Source organism: Desmodus rotundus, chromosome 1 (genome assembly GCF_022682495.2).
Source record: "Desmodus rotundus isolate HL8 chromosome 1, HLdesRot8A.1, whole genome shotgun sequence".
Classification (NCBI taxonomy): domain Eukaryota; kingdom Metazoa; phylum Chordata; class Mammalia; order Chiroptera; family Phyllostomidae; genus Desmodus; species Desmodus rotundus.
This window is the reverse complement of record NC_071387.1, coordinates 113,328,450-113,355,900: the sequence shown is the minus strand read 5'-3', so window position 1 is coordinate 113,355,900 and position 27,451 is coordinate 113,328,450. Positions and strand designations below refer to the sequence as shown.

The window sequence follows — 27,451 nt, the reverse complement described above, 5'->3', positions numbered from 1 at the left end:
CTATTTTGCTAGCTTGTTTGTTTTATTGATTAGGTTCCACTTATAGGTGAGATCATATGATATTTGTCTTTCACTGCCTGCCTTATTCCACTTAGCATAATATTCTCTAGTTTCATCCATGCCGTCGCTAAGGGTTGGAGCTCCTTCTTTCTTTCTGCGGCATAGTATTCTATTGTGTAAATGTACCAGAGGGGGGCGGAATAACAGGGAAAAGGATCAAGTCAAGGAACATGTATAATGAACCCAAGGACAAAGACAGCAGGTGGGGGAATTGATGTGGGACATGCGTGGTGGGTAGGGCAGGGGAGAGTAATGGGGGGAAAATAGGGATGACTGTAATTGAACAACAATAAAAAATATATTAGTACCTCAAGGGGTTCCTACATGATGAAATCGGAATTGGAAGTTCCATTTGGTAAGGAATAAGCTGTGTTCCATCTTCTTTGGCTGGCTCACTGGGATTGTTTGAAGCTGTGAATTTTGAAGGGTGTATATAGATCTAATTCTAATTCAATCCTACAAGTAAGGTTGAAATGATGCTATTGTTTAGGTTGCATGCCACAAACTTAGAAGAACCTTTTAGAATGAGTGTTTTTCCTATAAGTGACAAGAAAACCTGATTAGTACATTTCCACACCTTTACGTTTCCCTATAGGTCTTTATTAATAACTATTATCCTTTCTGTGAGAGTGCAGAGCAAATGTTTATTAATTAGTTTTTTCCTTTTTATTAACAGCTAAGCAATTTATTGAGAGTAGTGTGTATTGCCTGATACGCAAATACAACCACATGAGGACAGTGTGTTATATAAATGTCCTTGTACATAACCCCTACAATTTTTTAGGGGTGAACTTATGTACTTGTCCTCTAAAATTTACAGGAATAGCATCGAAGCATGAAAATGTAATTAAATATGAATTTGAGTTTTTATCTTCGGCTTATACCTTTGCCTTGCTAGTATGACTTCTGAGATGAATACAAACACGAGCAGATGACTGATTTTAGTAAAGTGTAACAAGGATTTATGAGTTGTTCATAGAGCTGAGGACTGATCTTACCTACACAACTGGTTTAACTTTACACGGTAAAAAGAAAGCATAGCAAAATAAGTTTTGTTAAGTACATTTAATAAATTCCTCTTGTGTTCTGAAGAAAAAAAGAGAAATATCAGAAAGTTTGGAAAAGGAACAAAAATTAAGACTTCTAAACCTGAACTCTCATAAAAGTTTATCTTCAAAAGTACTGAGCATTTTGGAAAGCAGTTTTATGAGGAAGGCATGGTAATGAGTGACTATCTAGAAACAAATATTTATTGTTAAATATTGTGAGGTTTTGACTGTAAAAATCTCAGGATCAACAACAAATCCTCGATAGTGTGATTTTGTTTCCTTCTTTCCTTATAGGTGAACATTATACCACTGATTGCCAAAGCTGATGCAATTTCTAAAAACGATTTACAGAAATTTAAGTGTAAGATAATGAATGAATTGGTTAATAATGGCATCCAGATATATCAGTTCCCAACAAATGAAGAAAGTACTGCTCAAATGAACTCCTCAATGAATGTAAGCTTCCATTGAATATTAATTCTATTTTACATGTAGGGATTGAATATAATTTATAAGTCACAATATTAGTAATATACTGTCACTTATATCTGACCAAGAGACTATAAATATGGTTTCCCTCCCAAATCCAATGTAGAAATTTTTTTTGATTTTGAAAAGTGTTCACTGAGAATCAATTCTGTTTTTTGACAGCATTTTTGAGATACGTTACATACTTATGGTTCACCCATTAAACTATACAAGTCAATGATTTTTAGTCTATTTACAGATGCATGCATCACCACAATCAATTTTAGAACATTATTATCATCTCAAAAATAAACCCTGTATTTTCAGCTCCTGTCCCCTACTGCCTGTGAGCCCTCCTCTCCACCAGCCCTAGGCACCTACTAAATCAAGTTCTTTCTCTGTAGATTTCTCTGATCTTGGACATATAATATGAATGGAATTGTATGATATTTGGTCTTTTCATGTGTTTGTTGGCTATTAGCGTATCTTCCTAGAACATATGTTTGCTCGGATCCTTCTCTCTTTTTTAAATTGTGCTTTTGTCTTTTTAGTGTTGAGTTGTAAGAGTTCTTTATATATTCCAGATACAAGTTCCTTATGCAATAAAAGATTTGCAAATATTTTTTCCCAATCTGTTAGTCATTTTTTCATTTTTTTGGTGTCTATTGAAACACAAAATTTTAAAATTTTTATGAAATCTAATTTGTCTTTTTTGTTGCTTATGTTTTTGGTGTCATTCATATCTAAGAATATTTTGCCAAATCCATGATAACAAAGATTTACTTATATGTCACCCTGGCCAGGTAACTCAGTTGGCTAGAACATTGTCCTGATGCACCAAGATTGGGAGCTCAATCCCCAGTCAAGGCACTTAGAGTCAACTAATGGGCGCACGAATGGGTAGAACAACCAATCGATGTTTCTCTCTTTCTCAAATCAATAAAATTTTTTTTTTTACAAATTTACTTATGTTTCTTTTTCTAAGAGTTTTTAAAATTGTGGTAAAATCCATATAATATGAAATTTATCATCTTAGACATTTTAAAATGTACAGTTGAGTGGCATTATAAATTCACATTGTTGTGTAATGATCATTTTCATCTTACAAAACTGAAACTCTGTATCTAGGATTCCTGGTGAACAAGTTTCATGCCCCCCACCCCCAATACTTTGAATATGTTATCCCATGGCTTTTGGCTTCCATGTTTCTGTTGAGAAGTCAGCTGTTAATTGTATCGGGGTTTCCTAGTAATTTATGAGTTTTTTTCTTTTGTTGACAATCTGTATTTTTACAATGATGTCTCTGTGGGTGAATCTCTTTGCATTTATGTTGGTGTTTGTTGTAATTTTGGATGTGCAAGTTATTGTTTTTCAATAACTACTGGAAGTTTTCAGCCAACATTTCTTTGAGTATTTTTTCTTCTCTTTTCTCTTTCCTCTTCTGATATCCCCATTACCTGCATGTTGATGCACCTAATGGTGCCCACATTTCTCTGACTCTCTTCATTTTTTTCTTGTTTTGTCCTTTTCTCAAATAATCTGTATCTTTATGTTTATTTATTTTTTCCTCTGCCAGATCAGATAAACTTTGGAGCCCCACTGTTCATATTTTTTATCTTCTTTTTCTTAGATAAGTCCCTTTAACATTTTATATAATAAGGGCTTAGTGATGATGATCTTCTTTAACTTGGCCTTATCTGCCCTTCCATTCTAAAAGACAGCTTGGCTGGATAGAGTAATCTTGGATGGAGGTCCTTGCCTTTCATTACTTGGAATACTTCTTTCCAGCCCTTTCTTGTCTGTAAGGTATCTTCTGAGAAATCAGCTGACAGTCTTATGGGAACTCCTTTGTAGGTAACTGTGTCCTTTTCTGTCACTGCTTTTAGGATTCTCTCCTTATCTTTAATCTTGGGTAATGTAATTACGATGTGCCTTGATGTGTTCCTCCTTGGGTCCAACTTCTTTGAGACTCTGAGCTTCCTGGGATTCCTGGAAGTCTATTTCCTTTGCCAGATTGGGGATGTTCTCCTTCATTATTTTTTCAAATAAGTTTTTAATTTCTTGCTCTTCCTCTTCTCCTCCTGGCACCCCTATGATTTGGATGTTGGAATGTTTAAAGTTGTCCTGGAGATTCCTAAGTCTCTCCTCATTTTTTTGAATTCTTTCTTCATTCTGTTCCAGTTGGATGTTTACTTCTTCCTTTTGTTCCAATTCATTGATTTGAGTCCCAGTTTCCTTCCCTTCATGGTTGGTTCCCTATACGTTTGCCTTTATTTCACTTTCACTTTGTACAGCCTTCACTTTTTCCTTTTTTTGTGACATACTCAACCATTTCTGTGAGCATCCTGATTACCAGTGTTTTGAACTGTGCAGCTGGTAGGTTGGCTATCTCTTCATTGCTTCATTGTATTTTTTCTGGAGCTTTCATCTGTTCTTTCATTTGGCCCATATTTTTTTTTGTCTCAGCATACCTGTTACATAGTAAGGGGCGGAGCCTTAGGTATTCAGCAGGGCGGGCAACCCACATTGCTGCACTGTGGTGCTGTATGTGGGGGAGGGTTCAGAAGGGAACAATGACGCTCAGCTCTCTGCCAGCTTTCAGTCACTTCCTCCACTGCCCGTAGTGAATTGGGCCCTACTGATGCCAATTCCTCAGTATGTGGGTTTGTGTATGTTCTAGGACCCTGTGGGTCTCTCCAATGATCTCTCCTGTGAGGCCGGGAGTTTTTCCCACCACCACAACCCCCACAGATTTTTTCACTCAGAAGTTTTGAGGCTTTATTTCCCCACACTGGAACCCTGGGTTATTTGATGTGTCTCACTCCCCAGGTGTTCCTCTTGGTTTATCAACACAGAAATGTGGGACCACCTGGTCCACCAGCTGCTGCCTTGCCTGCCCCACTCACCCAGACATTACCTTGCCTCGAGTCCTCTCTGCCCATCTGCCCATTTCTGCTGCCCCTCCTACCGGTCTGGATGTATGTTTTTTCTTTAACTCCTTGGTTGTTGGACTTCCATACAGTACAATTTTCTGGTAGTTCTGGTTGTTTTTTGTTTTTAAATGTGTTGTTGTCTTTCTTTGGGTTGTGAGAGGAAGCACAGTGTATCTACCTATCCCTCCATCTTGGCTGGAAGTTGCAAAATCTCATTTTCTTATTAATAGTTCATTTTATTGTATTTTTCCATTTCCATTTATTCCCCACACTGTCTTCCACCTCCACAAACCACCCATCCTGATCTCATTTTTCAATGATTAAGAATGAAAAAATAGAATTACTTGACCTATAAGCAATTTTAACAGCTTTTAAAGATATAATTGATATGCAAAACACTGTACATATTTAATGTATATGGTTTGATGAGTGGACATATACAAGTACCTGTAACCCATCACCACAATAGTGTTTTAAACATAGCCAAAACTTCCCAAAGATTCCTTGTGTCCCCACCTGCTTTGTGGTAAGAAGACTTAACATGAATTTACCCTCTCAACCAATTTGGACTTGCACAATATTGTGATACTTCCCCTGACTCTCACCATCAAGTAATTAACGTGACCCTTTAATTGTATTTAGAATTCCTAAATGTACATCTATGAATATGTGTATATATATATATATATATGAAGCACTATTTATTAATATACTTTATATTGTATGTACATTAATTATTATAGGTATAGTTAGTCTTAATACTTTCATATTTTAACTTTGTACTAGAGTTAAAAGTGATTTGTACATTATTTTCTTGATATAATCTTTGTGTTTCAGGGTAAAGATAATGTGAGAAAAAATGATATGTCTACTAAAAATCTTTTTTCTTTGTAAATATTTCCCACAGCATAATGCCTTGGTTCAGATTCTACTCGGTAGATAGTTTTCAGGACTTGACACTAATGCTTGCAGAGATCAATTTGCACATATTTATTGCCAAGTCATAAAATCCAAGGCAGGGTATATCCCTTGTTTGAATAAGCTTAATTTATTATTCCTGTCTGTGTTATTTCCATAACAGCCTATGTCATGTTGGTATAAGGGAACATGATTAAAATTGTTCTTCCTTTATAGAAACAATTACCCTTTGCTGTAGTGGGGTGTATAGATGAGGTGAAAGTTGGAAAAAGGATGGTCAGAGGCCGACAGTACCCTTGGGGAGTTTTACAAGGTAAATATTATGATAGCAAGCAGGCTTGCTCTGGACTGGTTATCTGTATGTATGTGTATATGTATGTATGTTGCATACAGATGTTGTATATACATTATATATAGTATATGTATATTATCACAGTCTCAAAATATCATTGTAATTTCAGCCAATATTGGTAACTGTTGCTAAACAGTAAATTAACAGTTACTAATAAAGAGCACAGATTCTGTTGCATTATGCTTGCTTTGATTATGATTTATTCTCACAGGAGTTTGTTGGATGGTGCTTTAGGCAAAAATCCACAGAGACTGGACAGAACCTCCTCATTTATCCCAGTTTTCCAGCTGCATATTAATTCCTTATGCTGGAAAGTGCTTTCAACAAAAGAACTTTGGACATAATGAACTCTAATTATTGGTCTTTAAAACATGTTACATGAGTTAAGCACTAACCAATTTATAAAACATTTAAAAGTGGTCACAAGAAAAAAGAATGGTAAACTATTTTTAAAATAAAGAAATATAATTTACCTTTGGATTATACCTAGACATTCATGTTAGTTATCCAGCTTCATGATGAGTTGGGATATTATAATAGCCAGTAATTTATTGTCTAGTTAATATGCTTGTAATACTAGTTATCAGGGATTGGATTATCTCAACCTGTAATAGTTTCTGAATGTTGTTTCTAAGTTGACATATTAGAAATGTTTTAATTTATGAAACATAGTTAAAAAGAACATATTTTAATGAATATTAAATTTGGGGACAATATCAAACACAGAACACAGTGTGTTGTGCTCAGTTTCTGGATGTGACAAGCGGAGGAGAGAGTGATGTGAGTGTATTGATTTATTTTGCATATTGATGAATTCAGTGTCATAAATGTCTTATATAAATAGAATATGATAACTTATGCATGTACAATTATAATCTTTGTGTTAGCAAAATTTAACTTAATGAAATTATTTACTTTAGTGAAATTATATTAATTCTTTATTAGTATTTTGTTAAATACTTTGAGGGTAGTTTGTAAAATACTAACAATTATCAATGAAAATTTATACTATATATTAATTATACATGTTATTTAACTATTTCATATTTATTCTTTGGTTTATAAATTTAAAGCAAATTTTCTGGTCTATAAATAAAGCCTATCTATAATTGGAATGTACTGTATAATCATAGTTACATGGTTAAAACAATTGTAGTTATTAATCAGAATGATCTCTTAGCTGTTATTTTAAATGTTTTCCATGCATACATTGATTCAGTAAAACTCACTGAGTGCCGGGGATTGAAAATGTGTTGTGGCTTTGTTATTTCTCTGTGTAGTGGACAATGAAAATCACTGTGACTTTGTTAAGCTCCGGGATATGCTCCTTTGTACAAATACGGAAGACCTGAAAGAACAAACCCACATCCAGCACTATGAACGTTATAGGTGCTTCAAACTGCAGAAAATCGGCTTTACTGATGTGGGTCCGGACAACCAGCCAGTTAGGTGAATAGAGACCTTGCTAATGGGTGATTGACAAAGCTCCTACGGTCATGAGATACAACTAGTTGGGAATGAGAATAACTGTATGTCTTATACCCTGCTTTATCCTGAACACTGTTTTCAAATCATCTTCAGACTTAGAGAACATTTGTAAGAGCAACATAATGCAAGGGCTCGTTTATATGCTAAAATATGTATATCCAATATGTGTATATGTTAAAGTATATACCTAAAAGAGAAGTCCAGGAAGTAAATTGACAAATATTAGCAAAGACCGACAAAGGTTGGCAAGGGATTTTGAGAGGGATGAAAAGAATATTGAGGGCTGGATGGAGGGAAGAGGAAAAAGCAGCAGGGTAATGTCATGGAAGTCCGCTGAAAATAGTTGGAGGGTGCGTGTGTTTAGCTATATTGAAGAGGAATAGGATTTGTGCTGCAAAAGAATGACAGTTGTATTAGTTTTGGTACTTTGAGGACAACCAAAATTGAACTGGTTATCTTAAATGAATCACAATTTGAAAGATACCTGGTTTTATTTTATTATTTTGAGAACCTCATAAATCAGAGCTGTCCCCAAATTTTATTGTGAAAAGATGTAAAGAAGTGTGATATAATGAAAAGTTGTGGGAGCAATAAATCACTGACACAACTGTTTTCAAAATTCCAGTACTCTTTACATATACTCTCTCTATACTCTTGTATTCAGGACTGCACCTATCTCATTTTTACCTCTCATGATACAGAAATTTCCATTTCTATAATGGGAGAATATTAGTAAATGTTCTTCCATGGGACTGAATATATAATATGTATGTTGTATGTTTATTTATATTTTCATTTCATTATGAAAGTAATAAAAATTCCTTTTAAGTTTTCAAGAGATCTATGAAGCTAAAAGACAGGAGTTCTATGATCAATGCCAGAGGGAAGAAGAAGAATTGAAAAAGAAGTTTATGCAACGAGTGAAGGAGAGAGAAATAGCATTTAAAGAAGCTGAAAAAGAAGCAAGTATTTCTAATTTGAGAGAATTTATATTAATTTTTAGGTGTCCTATTAATTGGGGGTATTTAATTCTCAATAAATTATTTGATGTTTTTGAAGAATACTTCCTATTTTTCAAAAAGTAGCTATTAACCATATAGGTTTTGAATGCAGCCTTGAAAAATTATAGGTTATTTTTTTAGATCATTTGGATAATTTTCTTTTTTTAAGTATATTTTATTGATTATGCTATTACAATTGTCCAATTTTTCTCCCCTTTCTCCCCCTCCACCCTGCACTCACCCTCCCTCCAACATTCCCCTGCCTTAGTTCATGTCCATGGGTTGTACGTGGAAGTTCTTTGGCTTCTACATTTCCTATACTATTCTTAACCTCCCTCTATTTTGTGCTTACAAAGTATGCTTCTTATTCCCTGTACCTTTTTACTCCACTCTCCCCCTTCCCCTCCCCACTGACAACCCTCCATGTGATCTCCATTTCTGTGATTCTATTCCTGTTCTAGTTGTTTGCTTAGTTTGTTTTTGGTTTTTAGGTTTAGTTGTTGATAGTTGTGAGTTTGTTGTCATTTTACTGTTCATATTTTTGATCTTCTTTTTCTTAGATAAATCCCTTTAACATTTCATATAATAAGGCCTTGATGATGATGAACTCCTTTAACTTGGCCTTATCTGGGAAGCACTTTATCTGCCCTTCCATTCTAAATGAAAGCTTGGCTGGATAGAGCAATTTTGGATGTAGGTCCTTGCCTTTCATGACTTGGAATACTTCTTTCCATCCCCTTCTTTCCTGCAAGGTTTCTTTTGAGAAATCACCCAATAGTTTTATGGGAACTCCTTTGTAGGTAACTCTCTCCTTTTCTCTTGCTGCTTCTAAGATTCTCTCCTTATCTTTAATCTTGGGTAATGTAATTATGATGTGTCTTGGTGTGCTTCTTCTTGGGTCCACCTTCTTTGGGACTCTCTGAGCTTCCTGGACTTCCTGGAAGTCTATTTCCTTTGCCAGATTGGGGGTGTTCTTCTTCATTATTTTTTCAAATAAGTTTTTAATTTCTTGTTCTTCTTCTCCTTCTGGTACCCCTATGATTTGGATGTTGGAACATTAAGGTTGTCCTAGAGGTTCCCCATTTTTTTGAATTCTTGTTTCTTCATTCCGATCCGATTGGATGTTTATTTCTTCCTTTTGTTCCAAATCACTGATTTGAGTCCAGGTTACCTTCCCTGATTCACTGTTGGTTCCCTGTATATTTTCCTTTATTTCACTTTGGGTAGCCTTCATTTCTTCCTTTATTTTACAACCATATGCAATCTTTTCTGTGAGCATCCTGATTACCATGGTCTTGAACTCTGCATCTGATAGATTGTCTATCTCCTCTCACTTAGTTCTTTTTCTGGAGTTTTGATCAGTTCTTTCATTTGGGGCTTATTTCTTTGTCTCGGTACACCAGTCTGGATGAATGTTTCATCTTTAACTCCTCAGTTGTTGGACTTCCATGCAGTTTGATTTTCTGGCAGTTCTGGTTGTTTTTTGTTTTTAAATTGGTTGTTGTCCTTCTTTTGGTTGTATGAGGAAGCAAAGTGTATCTACCTACACCCCCATCTTGGCCCTCAGTCAAGAATTTTCTTTTTAATAAGCCCTAAAATAAATTTGTAAACCTATTTATCTTTTTTAAAAAGATTTTTTAAATTTATTTTTGGGAAGTGAGGAAGGGAGAGAGAAAGAGAAAGAGAAACATCTATGTGAGAGGAAAGCATTGATCAGTTGCCTCTAGCACATGCCCCGACTGGGGACTGAACCTGCAACCTTGGCTCATGCCCTGACCAGGAATCAAACCTGCGACTTTTTGCTTTGTGGGCTGACACCCAACCAACCGAGCTTCACTAGTCAGGGCAACACCTATTTATCTTTATCTTATTTATAATTTCAATTTTCATGCATAAAGTTTAATTTATAACAAATTTAAGCTATTGACTTCTGTGAAGTCATGTACTTTCTAATACTACTACTGCATTAGAAAATTTCCTACATTTTTAAAAGTAAGCAGGTAAATGTTGACTAATGCAAGTCTTGATTAATTGAAGAACTTTTAGTTGGTGAACTATATGGGTTACTTTTTCATTTCATTCCATTCTGTTTCCAAGGAAATGGGAAAAGTCATTACTAATATAGTTTTGATTATTTGCCACTGATAGATTTTGGCAAAGGAATCATAAATATTTTTCTCTTAAGTGAGTATGGTTTCAACTTAAGAATATTTGGTTTTAGTAGGTATATTAGAAAATGAACTTCTTTTTCAGTAGAGACAACGTAGTGGTTAAGTGCTGTATGCCAGATGTCGCAGTCAAGGACAAGTGAACTGTAAGTAATAGAAGTTCCATTAGCTTAGGTAGAAAGGGATTCTTATCTTTACATGTGGATGTTCTATTGCTCCAGTGCCACTTGTTAAAGAGAGTATTTTTTCTCCAGTGATCGCTTTTGCTTCTTGTCAAAGACCAGTTGACTATGTGTATGTACATCTATTTCTAAGCTATTGTGTTGCATTGACCTACTTTTTATCCTTTCACCAATACTACATTTTTTGATTATTGTAGCTTTAGTCAGATTACTATAGCCATCTTAAAGTCGAGTAGCATCAGTCCTCCAACTCTGTTCTTCTTCAATACTGTGTTGGCTATTCTGGGCCTTTTGTTTTGCCATATAAACTTTAGAATCAGTTTATCAATATCCATAAAATAACTTACTGGGATTTAGATTGGGATTGCTTTGAATCTTTAGTTATGTGGGAAAAATTGACATCTCGACAATATGTAGTCTTTCTGTTCATGAACATGGAATATCTCTCCATTTATTTCATTCTCTGACTTTTAAAATCAGAGTTTTGTAGTTTTCCCTATGGGTCTTGTGTATATTTTTATAGATTTATACTGAAGTATTTTGTTCTGGAGAGCTGCTCATGCAGTTGGCATTGTGTTTTAATGTCAAATTCTCCTCGTTCAATGCTGATATATAGAAAAGCAGTTACCTTTGAGTATTGACCTTGTGTCCTGCAACCTTGCTGTGATCTCATTAGTTCTAGGAGGGTTTTTTTGGTCAACTCTTCTGGATTTTCTACATTGATGATCATGTTACTGTGAAAGTGACAGTCGTATGTCTTCCTCCCCAATCCGTGTATATTTTATCTCCTTCTGTTGTCTTACTGCATTAGCAAGGACTTCCAGTACAGTGTTGAAAGGGAGTGATGAGAGGGGATAGCCTTGCTTTGCACCTGTTTTGTGGGAAAACTTCAGGCTTTTCACCAGGGTAGTTAATATTTGAAATATTTATATACTAGGATGAAGTTTACCTTTCTCTGATTTCTACTCTCTCCCTCCCATCTTTAAGAGAAACAATTTCTCAGTGATTTTTGCCATCACTTACAGATACCACACTCTCACATCCCCAGCATTTCCACTCATTCTTCTCGCCGTGGTATCTAGATGCTCATTTGCCTGTCACAGCTGAAGATGTAATTCCAAGAGACATCTGAGTCCAGGAAAGGAAAATATAATCTTTATTTAGAACCATGGATCTTAACCTTAGCTGCATACTAAGATCACCTGGGAAATTTTTTAAACCACTGATGCCTGGGCTCCGCTCCACGTAGTCTGATGTAATTGATCTGTGTGCAGCCCGAACATTGAGAGATTATTAAGATCAGTGAGTGATTCTAATGGACAAATAGGGTTGAAAACCACTGGTGTCAGCACTGTGTTTGTGTTCTTCACAGCCATATACACCAAATAATTAATATTGTGGCAGTAGAATCCCTTGGCCTATTTGTTTTTCAAAAAGTTAAACTGCAGATAAACCTATATAATTTTATGCCATAAAAACCATAGCTTTAAAATACACACCTCCTCTGATGCACACAAGCAATCCTTATGTTGTTGAATAAGGTTGTGTTAAAAATGAAGGCCCATCTCTATTGGAATCCAAGCTGATATCATCTTTTTCAGATGGCTAATTTCATTTATTTTAAATCCCACAGATTAAATGAGACCTCACCAGTAAATGAAAAGTAACTGAATGAGGGCCTTGAAGACTTTCATTTCTTTCTATAAGTGTGCTGATGTCACTTAACAGGAAAATTATGACTTTCTTTCAAAAGGTCTTCATCAATTAAAGTCTCGACAATTGTTTCATAACACATGCTATCTTTTAATGCATATATTTTTAGTGAGCATTAATTTATCCAATTTTATTTGAACAGATTTGTGGGTAAATGTAGAGTGAGAAAATATACCTCATTTGGAAAAAACAAGGTATTTTAAAAGTTGAGTGTTGTTTATAGCTGTAGGTTTTTTTACATTTGGTTCAATGGGGACACTTCTAAAATTTAATTGATGAGAAGTTGTATATCTGAATGTTTATTTTAAACACAAATGTTTGCGTTAGTTATTCCAATCAAGCGCTACTTTGATGATTAATATGTGATTGATAACTGGGAAAAAGATGAGCACGTCCCTGGGGATGTGCCACACACTGTGCTGAGTCACAGCTGCGTCTCTGTCTCACAGCTACAGGACAAGTTTGAGCTTCTTAAAAGAATCCAGCACGAGGAGACAATAAAGCTTGAGGAGGAGAAAAGACAACTGGAAGAAGAAATAGTGCATTTTTATAAAGTGAAGGCTGGCTCTGAAACACTGCAGACCCCGGGCTACACCAATATCAAAAAGGACAAAGATCGTAAGAAATAGTTCTCTCTTACCCGTTCTCTGTTGTCGAGCCCTGTCACCCTTTACCCTATCTTCCTGAGGTTGTCTTCATAGCTCTGATGAAAGTTGTACTAATTTGTAACATGTGCTTATTGTGCAGCTTCTCCAGCTCTCAAGAGCAGGCACCTTGTTAGCTGCTGTATCGTCAGCATTTAGAACGAGGTTACCACAGAGTTGGCGCTCAGTAACGCTCAATGTGCTAAATGCAAATCAAATCAAAGAAATATATGGCACAGTGTAAAAGCTATAGATGAGCACAAAAAATTATTGTAGCATTGCATTGCCTGTGGCTCATATATACAAGTATGGTTATTTTTTTTTAATCTACATAGAAGATTTGTTGAGGGGTCACAGGCATAAAATATTGTTACAAAAAGCTGCTTCTTAGGGATCATTCTCCTTATCAAAATCTACTGATAATTATTTCTTGATAGTTTTTATTTTAATAAAAGATTAAATTTTTGATTAGAACTGTACTTTGATGTCATCAGTCCTTATATAACTACAATACACAGAAGTTAGAGAGAGCCAGAGAACGACGAGAAACCATAAGTAATATTTTGATGACATTGTGCCTTATAGATTTAGGAAATGTGTTAAAACACAAGTTAGCAAAGTACTAGAAAATAAGGTAATTTGTTTGTAATTTCAAAGTTCCCTTCCAGCATCAAAGCCACGCCAGTCCTGTAGGACATACCGTGTAGTGTTGTGAGCACTCGAAAATGACATGTTACTAAAGACACACTTGCAAGCTGCACTGAGCACAATGTTGCTTCGGTGATGGAAGTGATACTGTGTTCACATACAATAAAGATACTTCTAAGTATGCTTCCCCTATGCTGCGTTCATGCTCTATAGTTTTATATCCATGAGTGGAAATGATACCCACTATGAATATGCATTCAGTGAGGTGTTTCAGAAGAATTGTGATAAAGTTGTTTCTAAGAATGCCCTTTGCTGTCTGCTTTCAGATGATTGTTAATAGCACTGAATGAAACTGATCCTTATTTTGTAAAGCATGTAGTAAAGTGTTTAAAAACATTTGTAAGGAAGATACGTGTATTTCTATAGACGCTACTTGCAGACTGTGTTCAGACCAGTTATATTACTGAATAAAAGTAATTTCTATTTTGTAATGAACATAATGAAGTGTTTAAGAATGCTTGTAACAAGTTCCGGCCAAGATGGAGGCGTAGGTAGAAACCCTTTGCTTGCTTGCACAAACAAAAGGAAAATAACAACCAATATAAAATCAATAAACAACCAGAAACACCAGAAAGTCAAACTGCATGGAACTCCAACAACCAAGGAATTAAAGAAAAAATCAACCAGACCAATCAGACCAGTAAGGTGGCAGACCAAACGGGCCGGGCCGGCCGGCTCAGAAAAACCAAGGCAAGGCAGTGGACCTGGCGGGCAGGGCTGACTGTAGGTAAAACTGAGCCTCAGAGCTCACTGTGGACTACAGCAGGGGTTGCCGTGGTGGAAGAAACTCCCAGTCTCACTGGAAAGTGCGCAAGAGATGAGCAGGCGAGCTGCACTGTTCCCTCTCTGGCCCCTCCCTCACAGGCAGCTCGCAGAGCAGCAAGGAGGGTTGCCCTGCCAGGGTGAATACCTAAGGCCCCGCCCCTTACAACTTAACAGGTGCACAGAGACAAAGAAATAGGGCCCAAATGAAAGAATACAGCAAAACCTCAGAAAGCTAAGCGATGAGGGAATAGCCAACCTATCTGATGGAGAATTTAAAGTCCTGGTAATCACAATGCTCACAGAACTGATTGAGCTTGGTCAAAAAATGAAAAAACAAATGAGACATACCCAAAATGAAATAAAGCAAAATACTCAGGGAACCAACAGTGACAGGAAGGATAACAGGACTCAAAGTAGCCATTTGGAACCAAAGGGAAAAATAAATATCCAACCAGAACAGAATGAAGAAACAAGAATTCAACAAAGTAAAGAGAGACTTGCGAAACTCTGAGACAGCCCAAAACATTCCAATATCCGAATTACAGGGGTGCCAGAAGGAGAAGAGGAAGACCAAGAAATTGAAAACGTATTTGAACAAATAATGGAGCTCTTCCCCAATCTGGCAAAGGAAATAGACTTCCAGGAAGTCCAGGAAGCCTAGAGAGTCCCAAAGAAGTTGGACCCAAAGAGGAACACACCAAGGCACATCATCATTAAGTTACCCAAGATTAAAGATAAAGAGAGAATCCTAAAAGCAGCAAGAGAAAAGGAGACAGTTACCTACAAAGGAGTGCCCATTAGGCTATCAGCTGATTTCTCAAAACAAACCTTTCAGGCAAGAAGGGGCTGGAAAGAAGTATTTGAAATCATGAAGGTCAAGGACCTACATCCAAGATTACTGTATCCAGCAAAGCTGTCTTTTAGAATGGAAGGGACAGCCGGCTGGAACTCCCGGGGCGTCTTTCCTGAGGGGATTGTGACCAAGATGTGGAACAGTGGATATGAAAGGTACGGCAGCTCCATGTTCAGGGGAGCTGGTGGCTACACCCAGTCCCCTGGGGGCTTTGGATCGCCGACACCTTCTCAGGCTGAAAAGAAATCAAGAGCCCGAGCCCAGCACGTTGTGCCCTGTACCGTATCTCAGCTGCTTTCTGCCACTCTGGTTGATGAAGTGTTCAGAATTGGGAATGTTGAGATTTCACAGGTTGTCATTATCGGGATAATCAGACATGCAGAGAAGGCTCCAACCAACATTGTTTGCAAAATAGATGACATGACAGCTGCACCCACGGATGTTCGCCAGTGGGTTGACACAGATGATGCCAGCGGTGAAAACACTGTGGTTCCTCCAGAAACATATGTGAAAGTGGCTGGCCATCTGAGATCTTTCCAGAACAAAAAAAGCCTGGTGGCCTTTAAGATCATGCCCCTGGATGATATGAATGAGTTCACCGCACACATCCTGGAAGTGGTGAACGCACACATGATGCTGACCAGAGCTAACCAGCCCTCAGCAGGGAGAGCACCCGTCAGCAATCCAGGAATGGGTGAAACAGGGAACTTTGGTGGGAATAGCTTCATACCAGCAAATGGCCTCACCGTGGCCCAAAACCATGTGCTTAATTTGATTAAGGCTTGCCCAAGACCTGAAGGATTGAACTTTCATGATCTCAAAAACCAGCTTCAGCACATGACTGTAGCCTCAATCAAGTAAGCTGTGGATTTTCTAAGCAACGAGGGACACATCTATTCTACTGTGGATGACGATCATTTTAAATCCACAGATGCAGAATAACTGGATCTAATTGAGAACCCACCATATTTTCCAGCTGGACCTATTTTCACCATCTGTTTTCTCCAGCTGTGCATACGTTTGACCAGTTGACTTGTAGAAAGTAAGTTTCATCTGTAAAAGATCTCAGTTGACCTCCTTTTGAAACTTACTTCTCTTCTGTTTTTTTGAAGCACAAAGGGAGATGGCCAACCCACAGGGGTGTGATCCAGAGTGGTATTTCTTAAAGAAGTTACAAATTAGCTAGTTACAATAACATCAGGAGAGATGGAAGTGGAAGAAGGATGCTACCAAGAGAGTTGGGCAGTATTACTTACATAATACTCGGGAGTCTCTATTCCTGAAATGTTTTCTGTTGAGAGCAGATGAGTACAACTAGGGCCTGTCAGCAGAGAGCCACCCAAGAAATCTGCTAACCTCTTCCTGGTTTTGTTCCCCGTTTTGGTTGTGTGGTGTTACTTTCAGAAATGCACTTTCCTTCAACGTGTCATGGTTGATGTCAAAAGCATTTTTGTAAACATGGGGTTCTGGAGTGGTGGCCTCGTGTGTCAGAGGAGAGGAGGAAATGTTACCTTGTTTTGTACAAAATAAGTACATCCATGTGGTTAATAAAGCAGTTATATTATTGTGAGAAAAAAAAAAAAGAATGGAAGGGCAGATAAAGTGCTTCCCAGATAAGGCCAAGTTAAAGAAGTTCATCATCACCAAGCCCTTATTATATGAAATGTTAAAGGGACTTATCTAAGAAAAAGAAGATCAAAAATATGAATAGTAAAATGACAACAAACTCACAACTATCAACAAATGAACCTAAAAGAAAAGAAAAACAACAACAAAAAAACTAAGCAAACAACTAGAACAGGAACAGAAGCAGAGAAATGGACATCACATGGAGGGATTTAAGTGGGGAGGGGGAAGGGAGGAATGGTGAGGGGAAGGTACTGGGAAGAAGAAGTATAATTGGTAGGCATTAAATAGTTGGGGAGAGGTCAAAAATGGTATAGGAAACAGAGAACTCAAGGAACTTATATGTACATCCCATGGACATGATCTAAGGGCAGGGGAATGCTGGAGGGTTGGTGGGGCAGGGCGGAGGGGAGATAAAGGGGGAAAAATTGGGAAAACTGTAATAGCATAATCAATCAAATATACTTAAAAAAAAAAGAAAGCCATTGTAAAGAACACTATTCGCAAGCAGTGTTTAGACCAGTGTTATCATCAGTGAATGGAATTGACCCCTGTGCTGTGATGCAAACAGTGTTTCAGAACTGTTGCAAGTACAGATGTTTCTAAGAGTGCAACTTTGAATTCGTGTTGAGAATAGTGTTGTTATTAAACAGATGTGACGCCCAGGCTTTATTTTCTGATGTGTTTAAGATCCATTGTAATAAATATATTTCTAGAATGTTGACTGGAAGTTGCATCCAGAACAATGTTTTATCACTAAATGGAGGTGGTGCCCATTCTGAAATGTGTGTAGTGAGGTGTTTAAGATACTTGTACTAAGGATGTCCCCAAGAACATTACTTGTAAGTTACCTTCAGACCTGTGTTGTATCAGGTCTGAAAGTGACCCTATTCTTTAATGTATGGAGTTTTTAAGAACACATGTAATAAAGAGGTTTCTAAGAATCGTACTTGGAAGCTACCATCATGTCAATGTTGTGTCAGTGATTGGAATTGATCTCCATAGTTTAATTTATATGATAAATGGTATCAGAACAGTTGTAATAAAGATGTTTCTAAAATCACTACCTAGGACTTCCAGTCAAGAAGGAGGCATAGGTAAATGCGGTTCGCCTCCTTGCACAACCACAGCAAAATTGCAATTAAAATATAGACCATCACTCAGAGCCACCAGAAAATTGAGCTGTATGGAAGTCCAACAACAAAAGAATTAAAGAAACCACATTCATCCAGACGGGTTGGAGGGATGGAAGGGCAGAGATACGGAGACAGGGAACTGGGTGGTACCAATCCCACATGTGGTGGATATAAAATGGAGGGATATCTTGGGAGCAGGGGATCCCAGCCCCACACCAGACAACCCAGCCCAGGGTCCCAGCACCAGGAAGATAAGTCCCTGGTCTCTCCTGAATCAATTCTACACTGGAACCAGACTGATGCTTATATTCCTCTGCTCTGGAGAGCTGGGCAGGACCTGCATGTACAGTTCACACAGTGACCCTGGCCTCCAACTACCGAGACCTCTCCAACAACAAGAATTCCCTTTTGTCTCTTAGTGGGGAATACCCCTTAGCTCATCCCCACTTCACCATGTGAAGACTTCTGAGGTCTCTTGAGTCTCCCTCAAGGGGAACATTAGTGAAGATAGGGATTGGAATTAGGGAGGCCTCGTGAGTCCCCCATGAACTCATGCCAGTTAAGAGCCCTCAAGACCCTTGAACTGTTCTGACGCTGAACACCATGGCTCACGCATGAGCAGCAGGCACACAGGCTTTGGGCACCTGAGTTCCTCCGGTTCTGAGGGGCATAACCCGCCCAACCCCCCTGAATACTGATTGTCCTCAGTGGATGGTTCCCTTCTACAATAAGATCTGAAACTTGGATGACAAGGGTGGTGCCAGTCCCCCATTGATCGTGATGCTGGTGGGGTCCTGGGCCTTTCCAGGATCTATTATTCCAGGGGTTCTCCCATTTCAGTCTATCTGGCCTTACCATACAGGGCTTAAGATTTCCTAAAATATTGGCTTCTGGGTGAAAAGGAAGGAACCTCTGCGTATGTGCAGGATTGGCTACAGGCAGATGCCTGGTTCCTCCTAGAATCCTCGGAGAGTGACCTGGCCTGTCCTGACCGAGTTCGGAGCCAGGACCGGGTTGGGTTTTATTTCCCTTATCTCTGGAGAACTTCCTGGGACCTGCGTGAGAAGTTCCACTCCCACCCCAGGTCTCCAGCAACCTCTACTTCTCCAAAAATAAGAATTTCCCAGTGTCTCATTGGAGGATACACTTCTAGCTGGTCCCCACCATGACATGAGACTTTTGAGGTTTTCCTAGCTCTTCCTCCATGGGAATAGGTCACATTAGGCAGGATAGGGATTGGAATTAGGAAGATGCCTTTGGTTCCCATTAACTTGCAACAGTAAATGTCCCCACACATTGCTTGAATTTATCATTATTCCTGGATATTCTCAACTGCTTTGTACCTGTACGCCCAGTAAGCAGCCTTGAGCAGGGCTTGGTTTAAGGGATCCTCCAGGTGTATCAGGCCATGGTCCTTCTGAACCACCTGGATACTGTCCTTGGTAGAGGGGTTTCCCCTGAGAAATGATCAGATGCTGGGGCTGCAAATGAAGTGACAGTCAGTCCCCAATTGATCGTGTTGCTGATGAGGCCCCAGGCCTCTTTAGGAGCTAGGATTACCAGGCATCTCCAATTCCAGATCTCCCCAGGCTCACCAACCAAGACTTCAGAGCTCTCACATTATTTGGCCTCTGGGACAATAGGAGCCTCTGTGCAAGTGTGGGATTAGACCTTGACAGATACCCGATATTTCCTGAGAGCCCCCGGAGATGACCTGGCCTCTCCTGAACCAAGTCCTAGACCATGACTGGCTTCCACACTGGTTCTCGTTTCCCCTGTCTTGAAAGTCACATGAAGTGGTCATGCGCAGTTTGATTTCCCCCCCGGGCCTCCAGTAACTAGACCTCTTCTACAACCAGGATATCCACGTGTCTCTAACGGGAGGATTCGCTCTTGGCCAATCCCAACCCTGTTTGGGGGAAACTTTTGAGTCCCCCTCAGCATTCCCACAAGAGAAATAGGAGACATTACGTGGGATAAGGATTAGAATTAGGAAGACAGGTTGGGTCTCCCCTGAACCCATTCCAGTGAATGACCCCTCATGACCCTGAACTCTTCTTGATCCCGTGTTACCCTGAACCACTCTGCATGCCCACGAAGAGTGGGCACTACTTCAGCAGGCTTTTGGTACCCTGAGTCCTTAGACTGTGGACCACAGACCATTCATTTGAACTCCCTGTATATCATCATCTTGGAGGGGTGGGTCCTCCAGCAAAATTATCAGAACCTGGGGCTGCACAGGTGGCAACTGCCATTCCCCAGTTGATTTTGATGGGGTTATGGGCCTCTTCAGGACCAGGGACTGTGGGGAACTGTTCCAAGCCTGGGAAATGTGGCTCAGCCCCCACTCAGAAGAGCCAGTGGGGAGCGAGGTTGGTGGGCAGGACCCATGTCCACAGATAGGTTCTCCGGTGGGAAATCAGGCCTGCATTGTACCTAGACTGCTATGAGACTTGCTCTTGCTAAAACTCCCTCACCCTGAATTGAGGCAGCAAATGTTTACTGAGTATCTTTATCTTCCTAAAGTCTATGCTAAACCACCCAAGTATGGAGTGTGAGCAGTTTCCTCCTTGAGCTGTAACATCCTTGTCTTTGAAGTAATTAGCAGTGTTCTGTCCTTTGTTGTCCTTAAAAGGTAATCACCTGTGGTGAACCTGTGCATAGTGAATGAGGACCATCCTTGATGTAATGTGCCCAGAAAAACAATAAAACCTGTCCCAGGCTGGGGTGGGGGGGGTGTCAAAGGCCCTCTCTCTAACTTGGAGAGTGGCCACGCAGCCCCTTTTTCTCCACAGGATTTCTGTAGTCCGTGTGTATTTGCATATTGCAACCACAACAGCAGATCCTGTGGGCCGGGATCTGCATCAGGGGATGCCAAGGTGTTTCCCATTCCACATTTTGCTAGTCTCACAGGTCAAGGCTTAAGAGTTCCCTTGATATTTAGCTTATGGGTGACAAGGAATCTCTGTGCAGGTGTAGGTTTGGACATTGGTTGTTTGCTGGTTCCCCTCAATAGCACAGAGAGAGTGACCTGGCCTCTCTTTAACCGTATCCTAAACTGGGACCAGGACACAAGCTGGGTGTTGTGTCCTGGGCTCTGGAGAGTTACTCAGAACCTGCACATGCAGTTTTCTCTTCACCCTAGGTCTCCAGGAGCCACAACTTCCCTGACTCTAGGGTTTCGGCTGTCTCTTATTGGAAGATACTACTCCAGCTCTTTACTCCAAACTATGGGGCAAGACTTTGGAATTCCCTCTAGCTGTGCATTGAGGGGAATAGGTAGGATAGGAATGGAATTAGGGAGACACCTTTGGTTCCCCCATAAACCTATTCCAGTGAACTGTCCCTTGCCACCCTTGAACTCATCATTATCTCTGGATGCTCTCAAATGCCTGGCACACACAGGCCTCCTAGGTACCCCTTTAGCAGACCCTGGGCTAAGGGGCGGTCCAGGCCTGTGACGCCTGTTTAACTCACATGGATATTGTCTTAGTTCAGGGGGCCCCATACAAAGTAATCTCATACTAGTGCTGCAAATGTGGTGACACTCAGTCCCTAGTTGACCGTGGTGCTGATGGGGTTTGAGCCTCTCCGGGACCCAGGGCTCCTCACCAATCAAGTCTTCACATTTCATGCGATATTTGGCTCCTGAGTAAACATGAGTCTTCATGCAGGTGTCGGACTGGACATTGGCGAATGTTTGGTTTGTCCTGATGAAGCAGGGTGCAGCCAAGAGGAGGGCCCCAAGAAGGGATTTGTAATGGGGTCCAGGACTCGGGGTGTCCAGGAAATATTAGAAAAATGTATGTAGGATGTCTTCACCCCCACAGGCCTGAGCCAGGGGGGATGGGACACATGGAACAGGGCCATTCAGAGCTGTTTTGGGTAGCAAGAGCTTTGCAGCTAACCCCTGGCACAGTCATTTAACATATCTATAACCTTTAACTGGTTTCATGGATGTGTTAAGTAGCTGTGGCCATGCTTTGAGCCAGGGGGATGGGACCAAATTCCACCCAGGATGGGACTGGGAAGTAACTCCCCCTGGTTACAGGGCCTGCGTGAGAGCGTGGAGATGATTGGCTCCATGCCATGGGGCCACACCTGCCCAGACTTACTATGGCAGCCCAGTGAAGCTGGAAGAATACAGGGATGCTGGCAGGTGTAGCTGACTGTAGGAGGAGTCGGAGATGGGGCTGCAAAGGAAGATGGGCACTGGGATTTAAACCTAGGCCCGGCAGTCATAGAAAGGAGAGAGACCACGCGGCTCCAAAAGTAGTAGGGAGGACCACAAGGTTTTGGGGGAGAAAGAAGAGATCATGCGGCTCTGAAGGAAGGAGTGAACCACAAGGCTCTGAAGCAAGTAGATAGATAGAGGTCCATGTGGTTCTGAAGTGGGGAAAAGGACCACGCGATTCTGAAGGAGAGTAAAGAGGACCACGAGGTTTTGGAGTGCTTCTTCTTGCCACGCGGCTTAGGCAGCAGGAGAGACTTTGCAGCCATAGAGAAAGGGGAGAAAGGACTCTTGCTGCTGGGCCATGAGAAGGTGCCACACGGCTTTGGATTAACTGGAGATTGCAGCAGCCACGCAGCGGATGGTGCCGGGAGCCTGAATCACGGACTTCTACTTCTTTTCCTGAGATACGGTACCCTGGACTGGGCACAGGGAGAGGGAAGGACTGTGCATCTGTGGGTGTTCTAGAGGACTTTAGTATCTTATTGAAGACATTAGGTCATTATTCTAAGTTTGTGTAACTTTTGAATAAACAATTCCTTTCCTTTTCACCAGTCTCTGGCATTGAGAGACGTCTTTCCTCTGGCGGCGGGCATTGCGAACCTAGCAGGTGGGCGTGGGGGAAGGAACCTCCAGAGACAGAAAGGGGGAATCCTTTCTGTAATAATTTATCGTGAAGGAACCACCCCCCCTCTGCTCTGTAACACCGAGATCCCCAGAGAGTGACCTGGCCTCCCCTGATCCTAGTCCTGGACTGGGACAGTGTCCTGTGCTGGCTCTTATTTCCCCTTACTCTGGATTGCTGCACTGTCCCCATATGAACAGTGTGGACCGCACCCCAGACCTATAACAATATCAACCTCCCCAACAACCATTTCTAAGTGTCTCTTACTAGAGGACATGCCTCCCATCCATAATTACGGTGCCCTGGCAAGACTCTGAGTTTCATCCTGTCTGCCTTTTGGGGAATAGGTGACATTACATAGGATATGGATTTTAATTAGAAGGTACCTTGGGTACCCCATGAATCCATGCCAGTGAACCCTCACCAGACCTTTACCCACGGCCATCTTAAAGTCTTTTGTCATTTGCAGACATGACGTTGTTGTTTTATTTGGATGTTTTTACAAAAGTGTTTCTGCAAAGCTATGCCTTTCATCTTCAGAAAGATTCATTAAAAGGACCAGATCAGGTACCCTTAATTAATCCATGTGTGGCCAAACTTAAGGTGTTGACTCTTGGATTCATGTTTCCCATTTAAAGAAAGCTCTTGGACCTCACTGGACTGTTCAACCAGCAGAAGATTTGAAGTGAAAATTACAGGAAGTGAAATAGGCGGCATCTCCTGTGGTAGCTAATCCAAGATCTGGACCAAACCTGCATAATCTACACTTTTTTATTTTTATTTTTATTGTTATTCAATTACAGTTGTGTGCCTTTTCTCCCCATCCCTCCATCCCACCCCAGCCGAACCCCCCTCCCTCCCCCACCTCTACACTCTGAATTTTCCTTCCTTTTCTTACTTTGGTTCCTTCCTGCCTCACAAACTATGTGAGAGGCCAAGCATTCACTATAATAGTTATTGTTACCTTGATAAATACATGATTGGAAATGTAAGAAAACCTTAGAGAAAATTGCTAGAGCTACTGCCAAAGCAACACTCAGCCAGGAAAAATCTTCAGATTCCCTTGTGGGAGTTATATTAGACAACAGGATTGCTCTTAACCATATCCTAGCTGAACAATTCTGTAGCTAATACCTATTGTTGTACTTGGATAAAACACCTTGGATAAAATAAAGATGAAACTAGATATCATCTGGGCTCAAGCCAAATCATTAAGTGCAAGGCCCACTGACACCTCATGATTCTTTAATATCTTCAGCGGACTGCACTCAGGTGTTGCCTCCTGGTTCAGATCTATACCTGAAACCGAATGTAGCATTTTGTTTATTATTAAAAAATTTGCTGTTATACAGATCTGTTTTACACACCTCAGTGTGATTAAGTGGTCACTCTGACAGGGGTCGCTCAATGTTTTAAGGTGATCACTGAGGCCTAGGAGACTTCATATGAGAAATAGGAAGCAACTGCAGATGTTTGCCATTAAAAGAACATGACGTTAAAGCCTTCCTCTGTTCTGGTGCTCTGGTTACTCAACTGTGGCCTAAGGGTCCTAATAAAACCACTTTCCCTCCTCCATGGGACATGATATACCAGGAATGAGCCTTCCTGACAGTAGGGGACCAATGATGCTTTTAATAACTGATCTATGTTGCTCCCTGATGATTGATCAGTGATGCTTTCAAGGAACGATTTTCATCCATGGGGGGAATATAGAAAATAATATAAACAGAGCAACTTTAAAATGGAGTCAGAGCTGCCATCCCAGAGAAAGTGCCTTGCACTTCTTAGGCCTCAAGCCTTTTAATGTTAAAACTGGGCACAATAACCTTTGGACTGGACCCAAAGCAGCATTGTACCCCAAATAACTGTTTGCAAAGAGAACAAGAAAGTGGGTATTAAAACTACCAGACTGGGTGGAACCAAGATGGCGGCGTAGGTAGACACACTGCGCCTCCTCGCACAACCAGAACTGACAGAGAATCGAACAGCAAGGGGGACCCACACCAAGGAAATAGAAAATAAACATTCATCCAGACCGGTAGGAGGGGCGGAGACGGGCACCGGGGTGGAGAGGACTCTGCGTGGCTGTGGCGGGACTGAGACTGGTGGAGTGTGGGACAAATGGCGCAGGCAGTCCGAGCACTAGCAGACCCTATGGCCCCACATTTGCACAGATAAACCGAGAGGGCCGGACTCAGAGTGGCGGAGAACGGGGCAGGCAGAGTGGTGGGTAGCACCCTGCGGCACCACATTCGCCCACAGATAAACCGGACGAACGCCGGGCAGCGAAGCAGACGGCGCAACCCAGGGCTCCAGCTCAGGGAAATAAAGCCTCAAACCTCTGATTGAAAGCGCCCCTGGGAGTTGGGGCAGCAGCAGGAGAGACTCCCAGCCTCACAGAAGAGGTTGTTGGAGAGACCCACAGGGGCCTAGAGTGTGCACAGGCCCACTTACTCGGGAACCAGCACCAGAGGGGCCCAGTTTGATTGTGGGTAGCAGAGTGAAAGATTGAAATCCGGAGGAGAGTGAGGCGGGCGCCATTGCTCCCACTCGGCCCCTCCCCCACGTACAGCGTCACAGCGCAGCGACCAGCGTTATCCCCGCCCCGGTGAACACCTAAGGCTCCACCCCTTAAAGTAACAGAAGCGCCAAGAAAAACAAACAAACAAAAAATGGCCCAAATGACAAAACACTTCAAAGCTCCAGAAAAAATACAACTAAGCGAGGAAGAGATAGCCAACCTATCGGATGCACAGTTCAAAGCACTGGTTATCAATATGCTCACAGACTTGGTTGAATCTGTTCGAAAAACAGATGAAAAAATGAAGCCTATGCTAAGAGAAACAAAGGAAAATGCACAGGGAACCAATAGTGATGAGAAGGAAACTGGGACTCAAATCAATGGTATGGACCAGAAGGAAGAAACAAACATCCAACCAGAAAAGAATGAAGAAACAAGACTTGGAAAAATGAGGAGAGGCTTAGGAACCTCCAGGACACCTTGAAACGTTCCAACATCCGAATTATAGGGGTGCCAGAAGGAGAAGAGGAAGAACAAAAAATTGAAAACTTATTTGAACAAATAATGGAGAACTTCCCCGATCTGGCAAAGGAAATAGACTTCCGGGGAGTCCAGGAAGCTCAGAGAGTCCCAAAGAAGCTGGACCCAAGGAGGAACACAACCAGGCACATCATAATTACATTACCCAAGAATAAACGCAAGGACCTACATCCAAGATTACTGTATCCAGCAAAGCTATCATTTAGAATGAAAGGGCAGATAAAGTGCTTCTCAGATAAGGTCAAGTTAAAGAAGCTCATCATCACCAAGCCCTTATTATATGAAATGTTAAAGGGAGTTACCTAAGAAAAAGAAGATCAAAAATAGGAACAGTAAAAATGACAGCAAACTCACAGTTATTAACGACCACACCTAAAACAAAAACGAGAGCAAACTAGGCAAACAACTAGAACATGAGGGTTGTCAATAAGGGAGTGGGAGAGGGAGAGGGGGGTAAAGGTACAGAGAATAAGTAGCATAGATGATAGGTGGAAAATAGACAGGGGGAGGGTAAAAATAGTGTAGGAAATGTAGAAGCCAAAGAACTTATAAGTATGACCCATGGACATGAACTATGGGGGGGAATGTGGGAGGGAGGGTGGTGGGCAGGATGGAGTGGAGTGGGGGGGAATGGGACAACTGTAATAGCATAATCAATAAATATATTTAAAAAAAAACTACCAGACTGATGACTATACTGGGGTAAATAGTAAAAACATTCTTTAGAATTAGTATCACCATGTTAGCTTATTTGAACCTATAGAAATTCCTTCCTTCTATTAACATAATTGTTCCCCTTCCCTTTCTCAGAAATACTCCTTGCCTTCACCTCCTAATGGGACCAACTGTTCGGGTTTCTGCCTGAATCAGTGCTTCCAAACTAGCTATAATTCTTTTTTACCTCAAACAAATGCTTGCCTCTCTCTTAGGCCTTTTAGGTAAACAGGACATACAAGCCTCTAGGGTCACAGCCTGCCCAAACCACCTGGATATTTTCCTGGATGGAGGGTTCCCCGCAGTCACACAATCTCAAGCTGTGGGTGCAAAGGTGGTGATAGTGATTCCTTATTGATTCTTTAGAACCCACCCTCCCGGGTGCCTCCCATTCCAGATCTCCCAGGTGTTGCCAATCAAGGATTTAAAGTTACTACAATACTTTGCCTCTAGGGGACTAGGAACCTCTGTGTAATAATGGTTATGAGTATTTGCAGATGCCTGCTTTCCTCAACTGCTCCCAAGAGAGGCGCTGTCTCTTCTGAACTCTGTCATGGCCCAGGACTGATACCAGGGAGGGTCTTGCTTCCCCTTGCTCCAGAGAACTGCCCAGTGCACACACTTGCATTTGCTCAAGGGCCCTAGGCCTCCAGAGGCCGCCACCACCCCAGCAACCAGGTTTTCCAGGTGCATTAATGGAGGGATCCCGGCCAATCTGTACCCACACCTACTTGGTAAGACTTTTGAGTTCTCCCA

The 27,451-nt window shown here is 40.8% G+C and overlaps 1 protein-coding gene and 1 pseudogene across 1 annotated transcript in view; both read left to right on the top strand.

Moving 5' to 3' along the window:
- Nucleotides 1-15,046, top strand: part of SEPTIN14 (septin 14) — a 93,715-nt gene extending 78,669 nt beyond the window's left edge. The window contains exons 9-13 of the mRNA XM_024571567.4: nucleotides 1,404-1,565; nucleotides 5,645-5,741; nucleotides 7,061-7,229; nucleotides 8,098-8,230; nucleotides 12,782-15,046. Of these exons, the coding sequence (XP_024427335.2) occupies nucleotides 1,404-1,565; nucleotides 5,645-5,741; nucleotides 7,061-7,229; nucleotides 8,098-8,230; nucleotides 12,782-12,961 (741 nt within the window). The 3' untranslated portion in view covers nucleotides 12,962-15,046. The remainder of the gene's footprint in view (nucleotides 1-1,403; nucleotides 1,566-5,644; nucleotides 5,742-7,060; nucleotides 7,230-8,097; nucleotides 8,231-12,781) is intronic.
- Nucleotides 15,047-15,196: 150 nt separating this feature from the next.
- Nucleotides 15,197-17,853, top strand: LOC112314940 (replication protein A 32 kDa subunit pseudogene; annotated as a pseudogene).
- Nucleotides 17,854-27,451: the final 9,598 nt, after the last annotated feature.